Source organism: Aspergillus undulatus, assembly GCF_047715775.1.
Source record: "Aspergillus undulatus strain CBS 261.88 unplaced genomic scaffold BDV17scaffold_3, whole genome shotgun sequence".
Lineage (NCBI taxonomy): Eukaryota > Fungi > Ascomycota > Eurotiomycetes > Eurotiales > Aspergillaceae > Aspergillus > Aspergillus undulatus.
This window is the reverse complement of record NW_027396607.1, coordinates 940586-958813: the sequence shown is the minus strand read 5'-3', so window position 1 is coordinate 958813 and position 18228 is coordinate 940586. Positions and strand designations below refer to the sequence as shown.

The window sequence follows — 18228 nt, the reverse complement described above, 5'->3', positions numbered from 1 at the left end:
CTCGTTTAAACAAGATGATAAATTCGTGTCTATGTAGCCAAGATCCAAAATTGCGCCAACCCCCGTGGAAAGTGAACTCCAAAACCAGGTTGCTCATCAACTAGAGAGATGGTCGTCGATCAAATGGAGTCAGCGGAGGGACAACACTGGTGACATTATCATTCCCGAGTAGTCCGACTTCCTCGGCCGTGCCGCCTTCAGCTAGAGTACCATCACTCGCCCATTCGCCGCGGCGAGATGTAGGATCATTGAGAACAGACCAAACGTCTTTCTTCGTGAGCAATCCTTGAAGGATGCCCTTATCGGCGAACAGAACGTAGCGGAGCCCAAGGCGCTGGAACATCCTCAACACGATTAAGAAGGTTGTGCCGCTGTTGAGTGTGATCGGAGTCTGATCCATCCACGGCCGAAGGTCGAGGGTGTCCATCGGGTCCGCGAATGGCTGATGCGTAAAGAAAGCCTGGGTCGTATCTGATAGCTCTACTCCGGATGGAGAAGTCGGGTCTCTCAATGCAAAGGACAGCTCATTACGTGAGATGTAACCGAGAAGCACAGGATTCGAGGCTTCAGTGATGACGGGAAACCCTCGGTAAGAAGTTGTTCGGAGAAGGTTACGCAGCGATCCAATTGTGTGGCCGACGGCGGTAAGAATCGTAATATCATCTGCCTTTGTCATGACTGTATTTGCGGGCACATCGGGAGGAGCGGTATCGTCGCGATGATCAAGGAAAGGGTACTCGTTCAGATGGATCCAAGACTCGTATATTCCACGCTTTCCGAAGATATCTCCACACCACTTGGACAGCATGACAGCGATCATGATTGGAATGACGTAGGTTAGAGCCCCTGTAAGTTCAAACATAATTACCACAATGGATACGGTCATTCTCGTGGCACCGCCAAGAGCTGAAGCCGCACCAACAATTGCATAGAGTCCTGGAGTCACACAGGGGACATCCGGCTCACAGTTACCGAAGAGGAAGAAGCCGGGGTAAGCGTCTTGCCAAATCTTGAAAGCCGTTCCCAGGGCACGCCCGTAGAGAGCGCCGATTGCGAACGATGGAAGGATGATACCAGCGGGAATGTCGAGCCCAAAAGTCATAGTTGCGAGGAAGAAGCCAAGAACAGCAGCTACCAATAGAAGGGCTATTGTACCAGCCGATGCTGCTCCAGTCTTGCAAAGGTCAAAAGGGTCAGGGGTTCCCGTACTGCACTCGGCAAAGAGAGAATGCACAAGTTCCGAATTTTGAGCTCTCATGAAGAGATTAGGGAAGTTAATCAGCGCGCTTAGAAGGGATACAACCACAACCTCAATGAGAGGACGGGAGAAGCTCCGAGTTCGTCTCCAATTCGCGACTTTCATGTTGAGCTTGATGAGGAACGCTCCGTAGAGACCACCGACAACCCCAAGGATAACGAACGGAATCATTTCGAAACGGTGCCATCCTCTGGTGTACTTCACTTCATAGAGAACTATATTCCCTGTGCGAAAAGGATCCAGTGCTTGCATAGTAACAGCTGCCACCATTGCGCAGACAAAGCTCTGCCACATTGCCTTGTCAGGGAAGTAGTATGACAGTTGCTGGAGTCAAATATTAGCCAGACGTCAATAACAAGTATGGGAGGCGATACCTCTAAGCTGAATAAAACACCTCCAATAGGTGCCCCAAACGCAACAGATATACCTGCCGCAGCTGCTGCGGAGAGTACCTCTCGTTTTCTCGCTGTAGCAGTTAGCCAAGTCCCTAAAGCAAGCAGTATATTTAAGATACCTTCATTGCTGTTCAGACTAGCGAATGCCTTCATTATGACACTAGCACAGCAACATGCGACGTGAACGAGCGGGCCTTCTTTACCTAGCCACATACCAGATGCAACTGATAGACACTTCAGGTCGGTCAGCATGAGAATGGCCGACAAGATAGAGACTTCTTACCAAGCCTAAGGATTTGATTGCAAGGGTCCAGGGCCCCATGAAATGTCTTATTATGAAGCCACCCAAGACAGTTTTGATTTCAGGTATTCCACTGTGCCTCGCATAGATGGCATAATTTCTCACCAGTACGCAGGCACAGAGGGCAAAGAATACCTAATTTCGCCATTAGATACGCATAGCACCTTGGTAGCGACGAATTCTAGAGCATATTGACGCGGAGTGGACTAATTCGGAGACTTACTGAGTAAAGCGTATACAAGATATACTCGACAGTGAAAGCTCCACCAGAGGAACGAGCTCCGACTGCCTTTCCCCAAGGTGTCCAGTCCATACAATCCGAGAGATCTGATTTCCAAAGTAAGAGGGTCAGCATTATTGTAAGAGGTAGGGACGGAAATAGGGCTGATCACCTTCTTCGTGGCCCCAGCAACAAAAGCTGCGGTTCAGGTAAAACTTCCCCCCGCCAGGTCCATTCTTGCAATATCCAATCTTGATATCCCCCAGCCAGTCGCTGACGATGTCGATACATGCAGCGATGAATCCAACTGAGACCCCTGTAGCAATCAGGACTAACCAAACGTTACTGGCATCGAAGAGTTGACGAGCATATCCGAACACCCCTTGTCCACTAGCTGAGAGTAACCGTTTTCTTTGGCGCTCTTTGGTATATTCGAAGATCCAATCGATAGCGGTAAAGTCATCGTAACCCACTCGTCGCCCTGGACCTTCTACATACCAATCCAACAAGCCACCCTCTTTCTGGACATTGTAATTCCCGTTTCCCTGAGAGGCTTCGCCTGCCGGCTGCGAGTCGCCTTCTGGTATTTGACCATTGCGAGATCCTGTGCGGCCGAAACTTGACTGCCCGTCGCTATTGTTCGAAAATATGTTGGACAGACTTGACAGACTTAACCCGGACCGCTGCTTTTGTTTGCGTTTGAAGGAGATGCTATACGATAAGAGAGATCAGCATGAGGCCGAGGAGGGCAGTTGGCTGGCCACTTACGGTTCGCGAAGATCACTGGCCGATGAATCGCTTGAATTGTGTGTATATAAACTGCTTGCACGAAGCCGCAGAGGCCGACGACTGTTGTTCCTTGACCCGCTGGGATGCTGCTGGGCCTCAGAGTCCGGACTGGAGGCCATTATTGATGTGGTATATCATGTGGATACGAAGGGAAATCTGAAGCAGTAACCATGGCCGTCGTCGATGAAACACTTGACACTTCAGTCGCTATGGTCAACTATTCTCAATACGTACGTACATCAATGCACGATCGGAGCTGTTGCGGGCCTCCGTGCTTACATAATGGCGGTGAGCATCATGTGTGTGGGGACCTGCCACTAATTATCGGCAGAAAAAAGATAGCGGAAAAAAGTACTGCGATACGCACTTTCTTCACTCTACAAACACCAGAAGGGTTCCTTGGGTGGTTGGACTTAGGATGGGCACCAGTCCGACCGATGAGGGGACTCTGAGTGAGTCCCAACTTCTCGGACAGTTGCCGGATGAGATTGCGGCCCTCATCCGTACAGCTTCCGGAACTCAGTACCTAAATGCGCTTGCAGTCGGCGCATTGAGATCGGGGTTTACCGAGAAGTTCTTCTACACATATGAACCGATTTTCACTGACTTAGCTGCGCGCTGGACCCTTCCAGAATCCGGTGTCGGTCAAGTCGAAGTTATCTCAGCATTCGCACGAATATTGCCGCTCGCACCGCATTTACGATCTTTCGCAAGCCAATATGCCATGTCCCGGGCTGGCCCTCTGTCGGCGTTGGCTGCACCTAATGCCTCACATAATTCGCAACTAGACGACAATACGACACGCACACTCCTACTGGCCATTCTACGTCTTCTATCTTTCGACTTGGAGGCGTTCTCACTAGCCGTCGCTCCGTCACAATTACAATCCTTGTTCCAGCACGAGGATCAAGTGATCCGATTCCTAGCGGTACGATGCTTCTGTCTATATATGCGCGCCGCCGATGTTGCTACCGAAAGAATTGTACGGTCACATTGTGGGGATGATATGATAGAAGGGAATTGGGAAGGCATCTCGATTGACTACCGCTGTCTGGGGCTCTGGGAAGAGCGTCGTTGGGTTGCCGTAGAAAAGCAACTTCATGCGGCACGGGCAGCGCGGTCACATAGTGAGAGACTTTCACAGGTGGAACATTTACGAGAATATTTCACCGTCCGAACCGCAGAAGTCTGCGGCGTCTTGATCCCCCGACAGATTGAGACCTCGCTCACACCATCATCAATCGTGAAGACCCCCACAGCAGTGAACAATCTACGACGGATAGCGAATTCTTTAGTCGACACTCGACCAATCCTGTTAATCGGGTTGCCGAACGCCGGCAAAACCAGCCTGATCAACGATATTGCAAATACCATGGGCCAATCAGAATCTATGGTAACGCTTCACCTGAACGAGCAGACTGATGCCAAAAGCCTCCTTGGAATGTACTCAACATCTCCAGCGACTGGAAGCTTCGCTTGGCAACCCGGTGTCTTGACGAAAGCTGCTAGAGAGGGTCGATGGATATTGATTGAAGACCTGGATCGTGCACCTTCTGAAGTTATCGGTCTCATTCTTCCAATTATTGAGAAGGGTGAGTTGACTATAGCTAGCAGAAGGGAGCGCATCAAGTGCTCAGAGGGGTTCAGAATCATTGCAACGATGAAGTCGTCCTACAACATCGCTGGAGAAGAGGTCGCACCTAGCACAACTGTTCTCGGTAGTAGATTATGGAACAGGGTGCAGGTAGATCCGCTCAGCATTGACGAGGTTCAAGAAGTGATCGCGCAGAAGTTCCCTATTCTCGAATCTCGAGTACCGACGATTATGAGCGTCTACCAAAGCCTCTGCTCCTCATTCCATGGAAGCCTTGCCATCAAAAGCTCCCAAGGTCGTACCCCCGGCTTGCGAGACTTGATCAAACTTTGTAGCAGGATGCATAAAAGGCTTCAGAGACTCGGCGTCAAGACGGGATATGAGGCTACTCCTGAAGGAACTGATGATGACATCTTCCTCGACGTCGTTGATCTCTTTCTCAAGTACATCCCAGACACGACATTATCAGATTCCTTAGCCTTGAAGGTCGCAGAAGCCCTCCACATCTCCCCACAGCGTGCACGGTTTAGCCTACACGAGCGGACTCCAGCACTACTGGACCAGGGCAATAACCTCATACTGGGAAGAGAAGCTTGCCGCAAAGTCAAGGTGCCCACTGGTTCTGCCTCCAAGCTGGTGGCTGCTTCATCTCGCTTTGCTACCACAAGGGCCGCTCTGAAATTGATGGAGCAAGTCGCAGCTTCGGTCGAGATGGCGGAACCTGTTCTCCTGGTTGGAGAAACGGGTATCGGAAAGACGACCGTGATACAACACCTTGCCACGTTGATGCGGCAGAAGCTCACGGTAGTCAATCTCTCTCAGCAAAGTGAGAGTACTGACTTATTGGGAGGCTTCAAACCAGTCAACATCCGCACAATGGCCATCCCAATGTTTGACGAGTTCACTTCCTTGTTCGAATTAACATTTTCCGCCAAGAAGAACCAGAAATTTCTCTCTTCAATTGCCAAAAACGTTGCTAGCGGGAACTGGGTACGATTGGTCAATCACTGGCATGAGGCGGTTCGCCTGGCAGATGGCGTCTTCAAGCCAGGGACTGGTTCTTTCCAATCCGGAGAAGGGGAACAGCCCACCAAGAAACGGAAATTGGACTCTCCCAAGTATCAGTTTTTGCGGCAGAGATGGGAAAGATTCGCAGCGCAACTTAACGACTTCGAGGCGCAAGTAACTCAGGGCGATGCCAAGTTCGCCTTCGCTTTCGTCCAGGGCAAGATTGTTCGCGCTCTTCGAAACGGCGAATGGGTGCTTCTTGACGAGGTCAATTTGGCGTCGCCTGATACTCTCGAAAACATTGCAAGCCTTTTACATCATGGCAGCGAAGGCTCTCCTTCCGTCTTGCTTTCTGAGGCGGGTGATGTGGAAAGGGTGTTTGGGCACCCGGACTTTCGAATATTCGGTGCTATGAACCCGGCGACAGACGCAGGGAAAAAGGACCTTCCACCGGGCCTTCGCTCCAGGTTCACTGAATTATATGTGCAATCGCCCGATAATGAGCTGGATGACCTCTTGTCTTTGATTCAGAAGTACCTTGGGGACTTGACCTTGAGTGATGCCCGGGCTGTATCGGATCTTGCCCAGCTTTACATGGAGGCAAAGAAGCTCAGCAACGAGAACAAGCTCACCGACGGGGCGGGTCAGCGGCCGCATTTCAGTATTCGAACTCTTGTGCGTGCGCTTATCTATGCTGCCGACCATGCGCAGGTCTACGGTTTGCGTCGGGCAATTTTTGAGGGCTTTTCCATGAGTTTCTTGACCGTTTTGAGCATGGAATCCGAGAGGTTGTTGTCGCCGCTGATCGAAAAGCACATCTTCAGTAATGTCAGGAATGTCAAAGCGTTACTTGGGCGAACCCCCAGACCTCCCAATGATGGTAATGAATACGTTCAATTCAAACATTACTGGATGCGAAAGGGGCATATGGCACCGGAAGAGCAGCCACATTATATCATCACGCCGTTCATCGAGAAGAACCTCAAAAACCTTGTGAGGGCGAGTTCCACGCGTCGATTCCCCGTTCTGCTCCAAGGCCCAACCTCTGCCGGAAAGACGAGTATGATCGAGTATCTTGCTAATGTTTCTGGAAACAAGTTTGTCCGTATTAACAACCATGAGCACACCGATCTCCAAGAGTACCTTGGGTCTTACGTGTCTGATGATGACGGAACACTTCGTTACCAGGAAGGCATCTTGGTAGAGGCGTTGAGGAACGGCTATTGGATTGTGCTCGACGAACTGAACTTGGCGCCATCAGACGTATTGGAGGCACTGAACCGGCTGCTCGACGACAATCGCGAGCTGTTCATCCCGGAAACCCAAGAAGTGGTCCGCCCTCATTCAAATTTCATGCTCTTTGCGACACAAAACCCCGCGGGTCTTTATGGAGGCCGAAAAGTACTGTCCCGCGCGTTCCGGAATCGCTTTCTCGAACTACACTTTGACGATATACCAGAGAGTGAGCTCGAGTACATTCTCAAAGAGCGATCACAAATTGCACCGTCATTCTGTACCAGGATAGTATCCGTTTATCGAAAACTTTCCCTATTACGCCAAGCGAACAGATTGTTCGAACAGAAGAACAGTTTCGCTACTCTACGTGATCTTTTTCGTTGGGCTCTTCGGCAAGCGGATAACCGAGAACAATTGGCTATCAATGGTTTCATGCTTCTCGCAGAAAGAGTCAGGAATCCTCAGGAAAGGGCCGCCGTGAAAGGCGTGATCGAAGAGGTCATGAAGGTCAGTATCGATGAAGAGGTTCTTTATAGTACCTCGGAAATGGACAAGCATGCACCTAACTTGAGGCAACTAACCCCTGGACTGGTCTGGACAAGGGCAATGAGGAGACTCTTCATGCTAGTTTCCACAGCTCTTCAAAACAATGAGCCCATCTTACTTGTGGGTGAGACGGGTTGCGGAAAAACCCAGCTCTGTCAAGCAGTTTCAGATGCCTACCAAAAACAGCTGCACATTGTCAATGCGCATGTGAACCTGGAAACTGGCGATCTTATTGGAGCTCAACGGCCGGTTAGAAACAGATCCGCCATCGAAGACACTCTGCTCAGCGATTTGCGAGTGCTGTTGCAGAATGATTCGAAGACATTTGAAGAGCTGAAGCAAGATTTTGGCACGCTTAGTGCCGAGCAGCGGCAAGCGTGCGATCCGGAGCTACTTCGCAAAATTGAAAAGAATCTCGCTCGTCTCAATGCCTTGTTTGAGTGGACGGATGGAAGTCTGATCACGGCCATGAAGACGGGTCAATTCTTCCTCTTGGACGAAATATCGCTCGCCGATGACTCGGTGCTGGAAAGACTTAACAGTGTACTGGAGCCTCATCGGTCAATACTCCTGGCAGAAAAGGGACCTATTGACTCTATGGTCGTGGCAGACAGTGGCTTCCAGTTCCTCTCGACTATGAACCCTGGAGGTGACTATGGAAAGAGAGAACTTTCTGCTGCTCTTCGAAATCGAATGACGGAGATCTGGGCTCCTCAGCTGTCAGATGATGAGGATATCCTCCCTATTCTCCAAATGAAACTCCAGACACAGTCCAGTGAAGTTCCTCAAGCTATGTTGCAGTTTGCGAAATGGTTCAAGCGGACGTTCCAGGGCTCTTCGACCAACTCGCTATCTCTTCGCGATCTCCTAGCTTGGGTTGAATTTGTCAACAAATGCCAAACGGCCGAACCGATGTTTGCTGTCATTCAAGGCGCGGCCATGGTTTTCATAGACACATTGGGCGCAAACCCGGCTGCGATGCTTGCTTCTACATTGCATAACCTTGAGGCCAACCGGCAATTGTGTCTTGATAAGCTTCGGGAACTTTTCGACGTTGATGCGTCCAGTATCTATCTCCAGAAGTCCACCATTGATGTCCAAGATCGGGCCTTGCGTGTTGGGCCTTTTCACCTCCCCATACGAGGTGATGCTCAGCCTGACCCAGAATTTATCATGGACGCACCTACAACTGTCGCAAACTCGGTACGGATTGCCCGTGGTCTACAACTAACAAAGCCTATCCTTCTTGAAGGTAGCCCTGGTGTGGGTAAGACCACGCTAGTGACTGCTCTTGCTCGAGCTCTTGGCAAACCACTCACGCGTATCAACCTGTCCGAGCAAACAGACCTTACCGATCTATTTGGATCCGATGTGCCTGTGGAGGGCGGTGACGTGGGCCAGTTTGCCTGGAGAGATGCACCTTTCCTGCAAGCGATGCAGCGCGGTGATTGGGTTCTGTTGGATGAGATGAACTTGGCCTCACAGTCTGTGCTGGAGGGCCTCAACGCCTGTTTGGACCATCGTCAGATGGTCTACATTGCAGAGCTTGACCAGAGTTTCAAACGACACCCGAATTTCGTCCTCTTTGCAGCACAAAACCCGCACCATCAAGGAGGTGGCAGGAAAGGTTTACCTGCTTCTTTCGTAAACCGGTTTACAGTCGTGTATGCGGACAGTTTTACCGACACTGATCTCAAGCGCATATGTGCCAAACTTTTCCCTGGTAGTCCCACTGCACAGACGGAGCGGCTTGTTGACTTTGTCTCCTCGCTGAACGTCGCCATCGCTCAAGAAAGGCGATTAGGTGTCATGGGTGGCCCATGGGAAGTCAATCTACGTGATATTCAGAGATGGCTCCAGCTGGCTGATCGTGGAAGCCTGCAAATACATACCAAAAATTTCCTCGACGTCATCATATCTCAGCGGTTTAGATGTGAAGAAGATCGAGAGCGAGTCAGCCGTCTCTATGAGCGTGTCTTTGACGGGGTCTCGACAGCCACCAAAAGCTATTACCATAACATGACTCCCGAATACATGCAAGTCGGTCTTGGAGTCATGCGGAGGGACGCAGTACTTCAAGCAACGCCAGACCCGCATCTTAAGATACTTCCAAGAGATCTCTCCGTGCTTGAGTCTCTCATGCTTTGCATCGAGCAGTCATGGCCCAGCATCTTAGTGGGGGCATCGGGCTGTGGCAAAACGACGCTGATTAGGAAGCTTGCTGCCATCAATGGAGCTAGTCTGGTTGAGCTAGCCCTGAGTGCTGATACCGATACCATGGATCTAGTCGGAGGGTTCGAGCAGATTGACCATAACAGGGAAGTGTCATCGCTTCTGCAAGACATACTGTTGTTCGTAAAACGACGCATACTTTCCGCATATTCGTTTGACACTCGAGAAGAGGTCTCCGCTTTTGTCGAGCTCTACGAAAGGCTGCAGAGCCCTGAAATACCTCTGGAACTGGTGTGCTCGTTGTTGGAGAGAATCTGCCAGGTCTACCCTAAGCCTCCTTTGGAGCGTTTACTTGCTCGGTCCCGATCGCTTTTGAAGACCTTCAAGGAGTCGGAAAATTTCAAAGTTGGATTCGAGTGGACAGAGGGTGTCTTGACACAGGCCGTTCAGAAGGGAGATTGGGTCATTCTTGACAATGCCAATCTTTGTAACCCGTCTGTCCTCGACAGACTGAACTCTTTGACTGAGCCCAATGGAGCCCTGATTCTGAACGAGCAGCGCACTGAAGATGGGAATGCCAGGGTCATCAAACCCCATCCCAACTTCAGGCTCTTCTTAACAATGGACTCACGGAACGGAGAGCTTTCTCGCGCCATGCGGAATCGCTGTGTTGAGATATGTATCCTGCCCGAGGAAGAGGAGACTTTGGATTACTCTTTCACGCCCACATATACCAGTCAATCCTCCCTTTATCGTCTCCGCTGCCTTTGGACCTTCAATTCTTCTGCTTCAGTAGACCTGGTTGAACCATCCTACGAGAATTGCCTTGATCATCTGTCAATCTCGGACCTTGCGTATCTGCAACGATCACAACATCTTGTCTCGCCCCATTTGTCCAAACTTCCGGCTGATAAATTCTCGAGACTTCTGGATCGCTACGTGTCTGTTATTCATGACAACCAGTATTGCCAATCTTTCGATGCCATGAAGAAAAGCATCAACCTATGGGATATCGCTTTCGCAATTCAAGGCAGTCTGCAGCCTCTCCATCCTCTAGTCAACGAGCCCCTGGCCTTGGTTCTGGAGCAAGACTTGCCGCTGGATATACTGGTCTTATTGACCCAGTTGCAAGAATCCAAACTTGACTTACACCACCTCAAACAGACGTTATTGCTCGCAGAGGAATCGAGCAAATCTCTCAAACCAAGCCAGATGAGTCGGTTGCAGCGATCTCTAGCCTCAAAGCGCATGCCTTCCTTGATGAAGGATTCAACACAGCCAGTTGCCCGATTCATCTCGAACTGCGGACAAGTCGTATACGATTTCATTCAGAGTTTGGACACCGACTTTCTCAGCCACTACAACCCGATGCCTCCTATTCGGGCGATTATCAACTTTTGTGGAGATTTGCTGAAGATAACGGCTGTTAACGAACTTGACGAGGGCGAGTTCTTAATATATCTGCAAATCGGCAAGTCGTTATGCTCCTCGATATTCGACTTGAGCGTTGCCTTCCATCCTTTAGCCAGTGGCTTGTCTCAGGCTCTCGAACGCTTCCATGAGAACTGGGCCCTTTCCACGGGCCTTGGCATGCAAAAGCTCTGGGAATCATGGAGACCGGCGACAGCATCATCTAATGCTCAGTTGGCATCAATGTTAGATTTGGAAAAGGTCGCGGCCGAGTTTATGGAAGTTGCGGCTCGGACCCGTCTTGATCTGTTTCAGCTGAGTCAAGTGCGCAACTCTCTGGTCGAGACACAAAAATCCATACTTTTGCATGGTGCCGATGAAGGAAATCTTGTTCAAAGCCTCCGGCAGACAGTAATGGATCTGGCGAGCTTGGTGGAGGAATCTGAGTTAACTCAATCTCCGTACTTCTCAAACGAATTCGAGGTGCTGTGTCAATATCATGACATTGCTGCTTTGAATGAAAGCTCTTCGGCGCCGCCGAATGTCATCCAGTCGATACTAGCTCTACTGGCTGGTCGCCCTGCTCAGCCTTTGAACACATCGAACTTGCAAAGCCGGGTTCCAGATATTCTTCATCGGCTGTCGCTCTTCTCAGGGTATCAGCGGTCTTCAGGGTCCGCGACTGCCATTGGTGGCACAGTATCATTGTCGCTATTGAACAAGTTAGCTTTTGTGGACCGCGTCATTCTCGGCCAAATGGACGCCTTGGAGGTCGAGAAAAGAACTCTCTCCCAAGCACTGGCTCTTACAAGCCAGGAGATTGCATTGGATCAGCTTAAGCTACTCAGGCAGGCTCTTTTGGAGCTAACCGCCGAGTTCGTCGATGTGCACAAGGAATACTTCAGTCCGCAGTCCTATGAGCAGCTGGTTACGCTCTTGCGTCTGGCCGGAAAGCGAAAATTGCCACCCAGCTTGCTGTCGCTGAACATCCGTCTCGCGCAGAACTTACCGAGCAATCATTACTTTAGGGCCATTGCGGACAAGGCACTTCCAAAACTTGTCGTATCTCTACTGAATAGGTCCACGGGCGAGGATGCTACGCATGATACTGCGAGTGCTTTGGTGCAATTGGCAGTCATTCTTCTATGGCTTTTCGTTCCTGACAAGCCTTATGACCCCTCGCTAAGCTTGGTTGTTGACAGGGAACGGCATCAATATCGCGTTGCTGAGCTTACCTTGAAGAACGATGCGATTACACTGTTTGAGAAAGTTTTCTCTGGGCGATCTACGAATATCAGGAAGGAGATCGTTCAAAGCGAATTGCGTAACCTCGGTGCAGCTCCTCCTCCATCCTCTGTTACTCGACCAGCAACTTCGGAACTCAGTATTCTTCACGGCGAATTCGCAAGCATCATCAAATCTGTACTCAACCGGAACCCTGAGAATTTGATCAATCAAACCAAGAAGAGTGCCCAGAGCGACCACATGAAAAAGCTGCTACGCGACAACATCCAGCAATTGAGCCGGCGCTTGAGCACCAACTATCGATCATACGACGATATCACGACTCTTGTTGTGCGCTTCCTGCAGATACTAGACCTTGGCCTTTCTCTGGGCTCTTCTTCAGACAACAAACGGAGCGAGACAGCGCTTTTGCGAACTGTCTGTCAAACCACGCCATTCCTTGGAGCTTCTGGTCGGCCAAAATTGCTATCAGAAAATGAATCCATGGGACAGAACTCGAAGTACACGACCGATTCATGGTTCTACGAACTATCATCTCTCAGAGTTGCGGAAACCATGGAGCCTGGCCTCCTACAGACAAGAACTGGACGTGAGTCTCTTCGCCGCATTGTCGAGCAATTCTATACCATGTGGAAGGCGAAGCTGCAGGAAGACCAAGAGGAACATGTCCGCAAGAATGAGATGTACCATTTCAAGGGTTCCTGGGAAGATGAAGAGGAAGTGGATGCGAACGAGCTGAACCAACTCTTCCCAACTTACGAGGAAGATGCTGAGCACGATATCACCTTGCCTAAGGTAACTGATCCGAAAATGATATCCGTTCGGCTTGCCGACCTCCATGCGAAGCTGTTCGAGTTTATGGATACCGAAGAAGTGCTGTTAGACTACGTCAAGCAATCCGCTATGCTGTTAGGCACAACTTGGTCTGAGAGCAGCGGCTCGCCTTCCCCTCTCGTGGCGCCTAAGGAACAGGTCTCTGCCATTTTCTTACTCCTGGAAGATGACCTTGTTAAGAGATCCACTATTCCCGCGAAGAGTTACAACTTCTACACGGACCAGAACCTAGCCGAAGCCAAGAAACTTCTGTCTCTGACGCGCTCTATCCAAGCTCGATTTGTCCAAATACACAACGCCTGGCCCGACCACGCAGTACCCATTGATGTGATCGCATTTTGCAAGGAGATTTACCAGTTTAAGCATACTGAGCCCGTTGCAAAGTTCCTGACAAAGGTCGAGAAGCTTCATTCCCATGTCCATGAATGGCAGCTAGTAGCCAGTCGAGAGTACTCGGCAGCAACTTACTACGATGAGCTTACGAACTTGATAATATCCTGGCGACGGCTGGAGCTATCGACCTGGGCCAAGCTCCTGGATCTCGAGAAGGACAAGTGTGACCAGGACGTGAGTTCGTGGTGGTTTGTCGCTTACGAAGCCCTCATCCGGGCCCCGATTCAGATTGCAGAGTCGGAGCAAGCGGACTTAGGCGACCATGTCCAAGAGGTGATCGCTACTCTGGAGCAATTCACCCACTCAACTACGCTGGGCCAGTACAGTGAGCGGCTCCGGCTCATCAAGAACTTCCGATCCCTCCTAGCCCTCTATGTCCAGGATCACCTGTCGCTGAAGCATCTTGTGTCTGCGCTTGACAATTTCCTTCAACACTACGCACAGTTCGAGCCCGCCGTCAACAAACTGCTGAACGATAAGCGATTTGCTCTGGAGAAGGACATTAAAGAACAGATTCAGCTAGCCAGCTGGAAGGATACCAACATCGTTGCTCTTCGAGAAAGTGCTAAGCGGTCACATGTGAAGCTGTTCAAGTTGGTTCGCAAGTATCGCGAGGTGTTGAGTTTGCCTGTTGAGCAGATTCTGAGTCAAGACATGCCTGAAAAGGAAGAAGATCTAAGCACTATTGGCCGGGAGTTGATCCTATCCTCTACGACTCTTCCTGAAGCTCTGGCGATGTCTGAGAAAGGCAAAGTTTGGTCCACTCGGCCTCCTAGATTTACAAACCCGGATGGGACAGTTAAGAGCATGCTGCACATGTATATCTCAATCCCCGACGAGTTCGATGTCGGCAAGGACTTGAGCAGCTTCGTCCAATTCTTCGTGGAGAGCATCAAAGAATTCAGAACCCAGACACCGAAGGTTCTGACCGAGGACAACAAAGCCGACGTCCAACATCTCAAGGGCCAAAAGCGTCGATTCTATGCAGACACTTTGCGCCAGTTGCTGGAGATGGGTGTCAAACGCAACGCGGGTACCGACTTGATAGAATCACAGGCAACTGTTGCTAAGGTGCTTGCTACCAGCCCATCTTTTCCAACCCACTCGGCGGTAACGCAACTGATTGACCACTGCGACGACTATCTCCACCGTCTGCTTGACTTAGTTCCCCGCGCTCGCCAAGCGTCGCGGAGCTACTCCGAGGAGCTAAGCAACGTGGAGGTGTCAAGGAGTTTAGGGTCTATGGAACATCTTTTGTTCATGATCCGCAAGCAGAGGACCGCTGTTGCCCCGGCTCTAACAGACTTGGGAGCGCTCCAATCCACTCTGGCTAAGGTCTCTAGCCTCTGGAAGTCCGGAGCATCTTCCATTCTTCGGTCTAACCCTCAAATTTCGAACGGAAAGCAAGATGTGAAGTCAGCAGTTGCGTGGTTGGCACCAACCCTCGGATTGGCCTCAACAATCGTGGTGCTGCATTCGAAGTTTTCCGAGATTGCTTCGATCCCTATTTCCAATGGCTTGCAAACATGGAAAGACACGTTTGATCGCCTGAGACAATCTATCAAACACCTTCCCGAGCTGCCGAGTGGAGTCACGTCCAAACCCCACCAGCATACACTCAACGAAGCAGCATCCGCCCTAGGTCAATTGAAGGCTGATGTCGTCAAGTGGGCTCGCGAACGCCCGGACCTCACTTTCGTCCTTGATCAAATTCTTCCCTGGACCAATGTGAAGATGGATTCTGCCGAGTACGGGAAAGATGTGGACACGTTAAGCATCGAGGACTTCGACTCTAGCCTCACTGCGGCCGTGGACAAAATTCTTGTCAGCCTCCAGAAACTCAAGGAAGTACCGTCCGCGATCACTTCTACCGGCTTCCTCTCTAGGAGTGATGAATTCTTTACCAGAGCTCTGAAGTCTACACACTTGGCCGATATTGGAAAGTCTCTCAACGATGTTCTGGAAACGCTGCATCGCATCCCACAACAGTCAGATGCCGGTATCCCCATGGCAGTTGCCTTACTGGCGAGCTTATTGCCCATCATGAACAAGTACCACGATATCAGCCTGGACATTGTGAGTCGTTTCCTGAAGGTTCACCGAGAGACTTGCAAGATGTCCTACGTGCTCGCCAAGTCATTCATTCAGGTTTCATCCGAAGGTTTCTGTAGCCCGCATGAGGAATCGAATGAAGAAGGCCAGTCCGGGAAGTTGGAAAGTGGGACAGGCCTCGGTGAAGGCGAAGGAGCCGAAGATATCAGCAAGGATGTGGGTGATGACGAGGATCTGTCAGAACTCGCGCAGCAGGAGCAGCAAGAAGGGTCTAAAGATGACATCGACAAATCCAAAGATGCTGTTAATATGGACCAGGAAAATCTGAAAGGAGAAGAGGGTGACCAAGAAGAAGCTGAAGACGAGGAGAAGAATGAAAGTGACGATGAGGAAGAAGACGAGAATATCGACGAGGAAGTAGGAAGTGTCGATGACTTGGACGCAGGTGCCGTTGATGAGAAGATGTGGGACGGTGGTCATGACGAGCAGCAAAAGGAAACAGAGAATGAAGAAGGCAAAGGTGCTGCGGAGGATGATCAACAGACGGCCGCGCCGGAACAGAAGGAACAAAAGGAAGGTGAGAAGGGTGAAGAGGGCGAGAAAGAAGGTGAAGGCGATGAAGAAGAGGAAGAGGAGGAAGATGAAGAAGCGCCCGAAGACGAAGGTGAAGCTGTGGGACGTGAGGATATGGATGTTACAGATCCTCAGGCCCAGGAACAAGAAACCCTGGAGCTACCGGAAGAGATGCAGCTTGACGGTGATGAGAAAGGCATGGATGATGAAGATACGGGAAGCGACGATGGGCTTGATGACCTTCCAGATGTCCCCAACGATGAACAAATGAATGAGATGCAAGACAACCCGGAGGAAGAGGGCCCTGGCGACCAGCCTGGCGAAGAGGAAGAAAAGGATCAGAACGAGGAAGCCGCGCCTGAAGAAGAGAACGCTAATGCAGCTGAAGGTGAAGATGAGGCAGAGCAGCCGGGCGAGGAGCCTGAAGAAGCCCAGCAGGAAGATTTCCTTGCTCAAAGGGATGACAATGAAGCTGCTGGAGAAGAAGTTGCTCCCAGTGAAGCTGTGAATGGCGGTCTCGGCGCTGAGCAAGACCAGAACCAGGAGAAGGGCGCTTCTGGCAACGCACAACAACAAGATGGCTCTACTGATCCTTCGGTCGATCGGAATCAGCAGACAGGTGCTGCCAAGGAGGGTGAGGAAGACAGGCACAGGGACGCAGGAGGTGCAGACGACATCAACCCGGATGAGCCTCAACTGCAGGCGTTCAAAAAGCTAGGCGACGTCCTCGAGCAATGGCACCGCAGACAAAAGGAGATCATGGAGGCCTCGAAACAGGAAGAAGGCGAGGCAGACCAGCCTTTGCCCCAGGACACCGAGATGGGCGATGCAGACTTCGAGCATCTGGCAGACGAAAACGATGTCGCTGACACCCAAGCGCTTGGTCAAGCCAGCGAAGAGCAAGCTAAAGCTCTGGACCAGAACAAGGGCGTGGAGTCAGAAGTCAAGCCTACTGATCAAGAAATGCTTCCTGATGCGTCCGATGAACCCGAAACTTTTCCTGGCAATAATGAGTTGGAGGATGCGATGCAACTGGATCAAGAGGGCGTTCCCACTAACAACCAAGCCGCCGGTGCATTCATCCCCGGGCCATCGCACGCCCAAGAGAACACAAACGACGCTCAAGCTCAGCAAGCAGAAACCGAAGAGCTGGACGAAGTCGACTCCCACCTAGCCGCCATCCACCTCTCCTCTACTCTACCTCCTCTCACGCCTCGGGACGAAGCCCAACGTCTCTGGTCGAAGTACGAATCCGCAACGAACGACCTCTCCCTCTCGCTAACCGAACAACTGCGCTTAATCCTTGCACCCACCCTGGCAACTAAACTCCGCGGCGATTTCCGAACCGGCAAACGTCTTAACATCAAACGCATCATCCCCTACATCGCCTCCCAATACAAGCGCGACAAGATTTGGATGCGCCGTTCCGTCCCCTCCAAGCGCAACTACCAAATCATGCTCGCCGTCGACGACAGCAAGTCCATGCTCGAGAGCGGAAGCGGCCAACTCGCCTTCGAGACCCTCGCCCTCGTCGCTAAGAGTCTGAGCATGCTCGAAGCCGGCGACCTCTGCGTCCTCGGCTTTGGCAGCGAAGACCACGTCCGCGTCGCCCACGACTTCGGCAAGCCCTTCTCATCCGAAGCGGGCGTCCAAGTCTTCCAAAACTTCAGCTACCAACAAACCGGCACAAACGTCCGCAAGCTCATCGCCGACTCCATCGCCCTATTCCGCGAAGCGCGCTTCAAGCAATCTCCCGCCGGCGGCGGTGCTGATCTCTGGCAGCTGGAACTGATTATCTCCGATGGTATTTGCGAGGACCACGAAACAATCCGCCGCCTTGTCCGTCAGGCCCAGGAAGAGCGGATCATGATCGTGTTTATCATCGTGGATGCGCTCAAGGGTAACTCTATCCTGGACCTCACGCAGGCTAGCTTCGAGCCGGATGTTGAGAGCGGAACCGGTGAGATGAAGTTGAAGATGAAGAGGTACCTCGAGGGATTCCCGTTCCCTTATTATCTTGTTGTGAGGGACGTAAGAGAACTCCCGGCTGTTTTGGCTACGGCGCTGAAGCAGTGGTTTGCGGAGGTTGTGGATGTTTCCTCTTAGATTGATATACATACTGCATTTTGGCGTTTTCTGGGCATATAAAAGCATTTCCTTCTTTTGTTGTAAATAGGTGACACCATGTACAAGACATGACTA

The 18228-nt window shown here is 51.0% G+C and overlaps 2 protein-coding genes across 2 annotated transcripts; one reads left to right on the top strand and one right to left on the bottom strand.

The window, feature by feature from the left end:
- Positions 1–19: 19 nt before the first annotated feature.
- BDV17DRAFT_252191 (chloride channel protein) lies at positions 20–3166 on the bottom strand. Its single transcript, XM_073756513.1, has 7 exons — positions 2943–3166; positions 2347–2885; positions 2178–2281; positions 1937–2089; positions 1773–1887; positions 1633–1724; positions 20–1582 (listed from the first exon to the last, which is right to left on the bottom strand). Exons 1-7 carry the CDS (start codon positions 3080–3082, stop codon positions 101–103), a joined length of 2625 nt encoding a protein of 874 aa, XP_073620363.1. The 5' UTR covers positions 3083–3166; the 3' UTR covers positions 20–100.
- On the top strand, positions 3134–18132 carry BDV17DRAFT_287179 (AAA family ATPase midasin; the record flags this gene model as incomplete). The annotated part of the gene is made up of 3 exons (XM_073761105.1): positions 3134–3193; positions 3295–10629; positions 10684–18132. The coding sequence occupies 3 exons, from the start codon at positions 3134–3136 to the stop codon at positions 18130–18132; spliced, it is 14844 nt and encodes a 4947-aa protein (XP_073620362.1).
- Between the last annotated feature and the right edge of the window lie 96 nt (positions 18133–18228).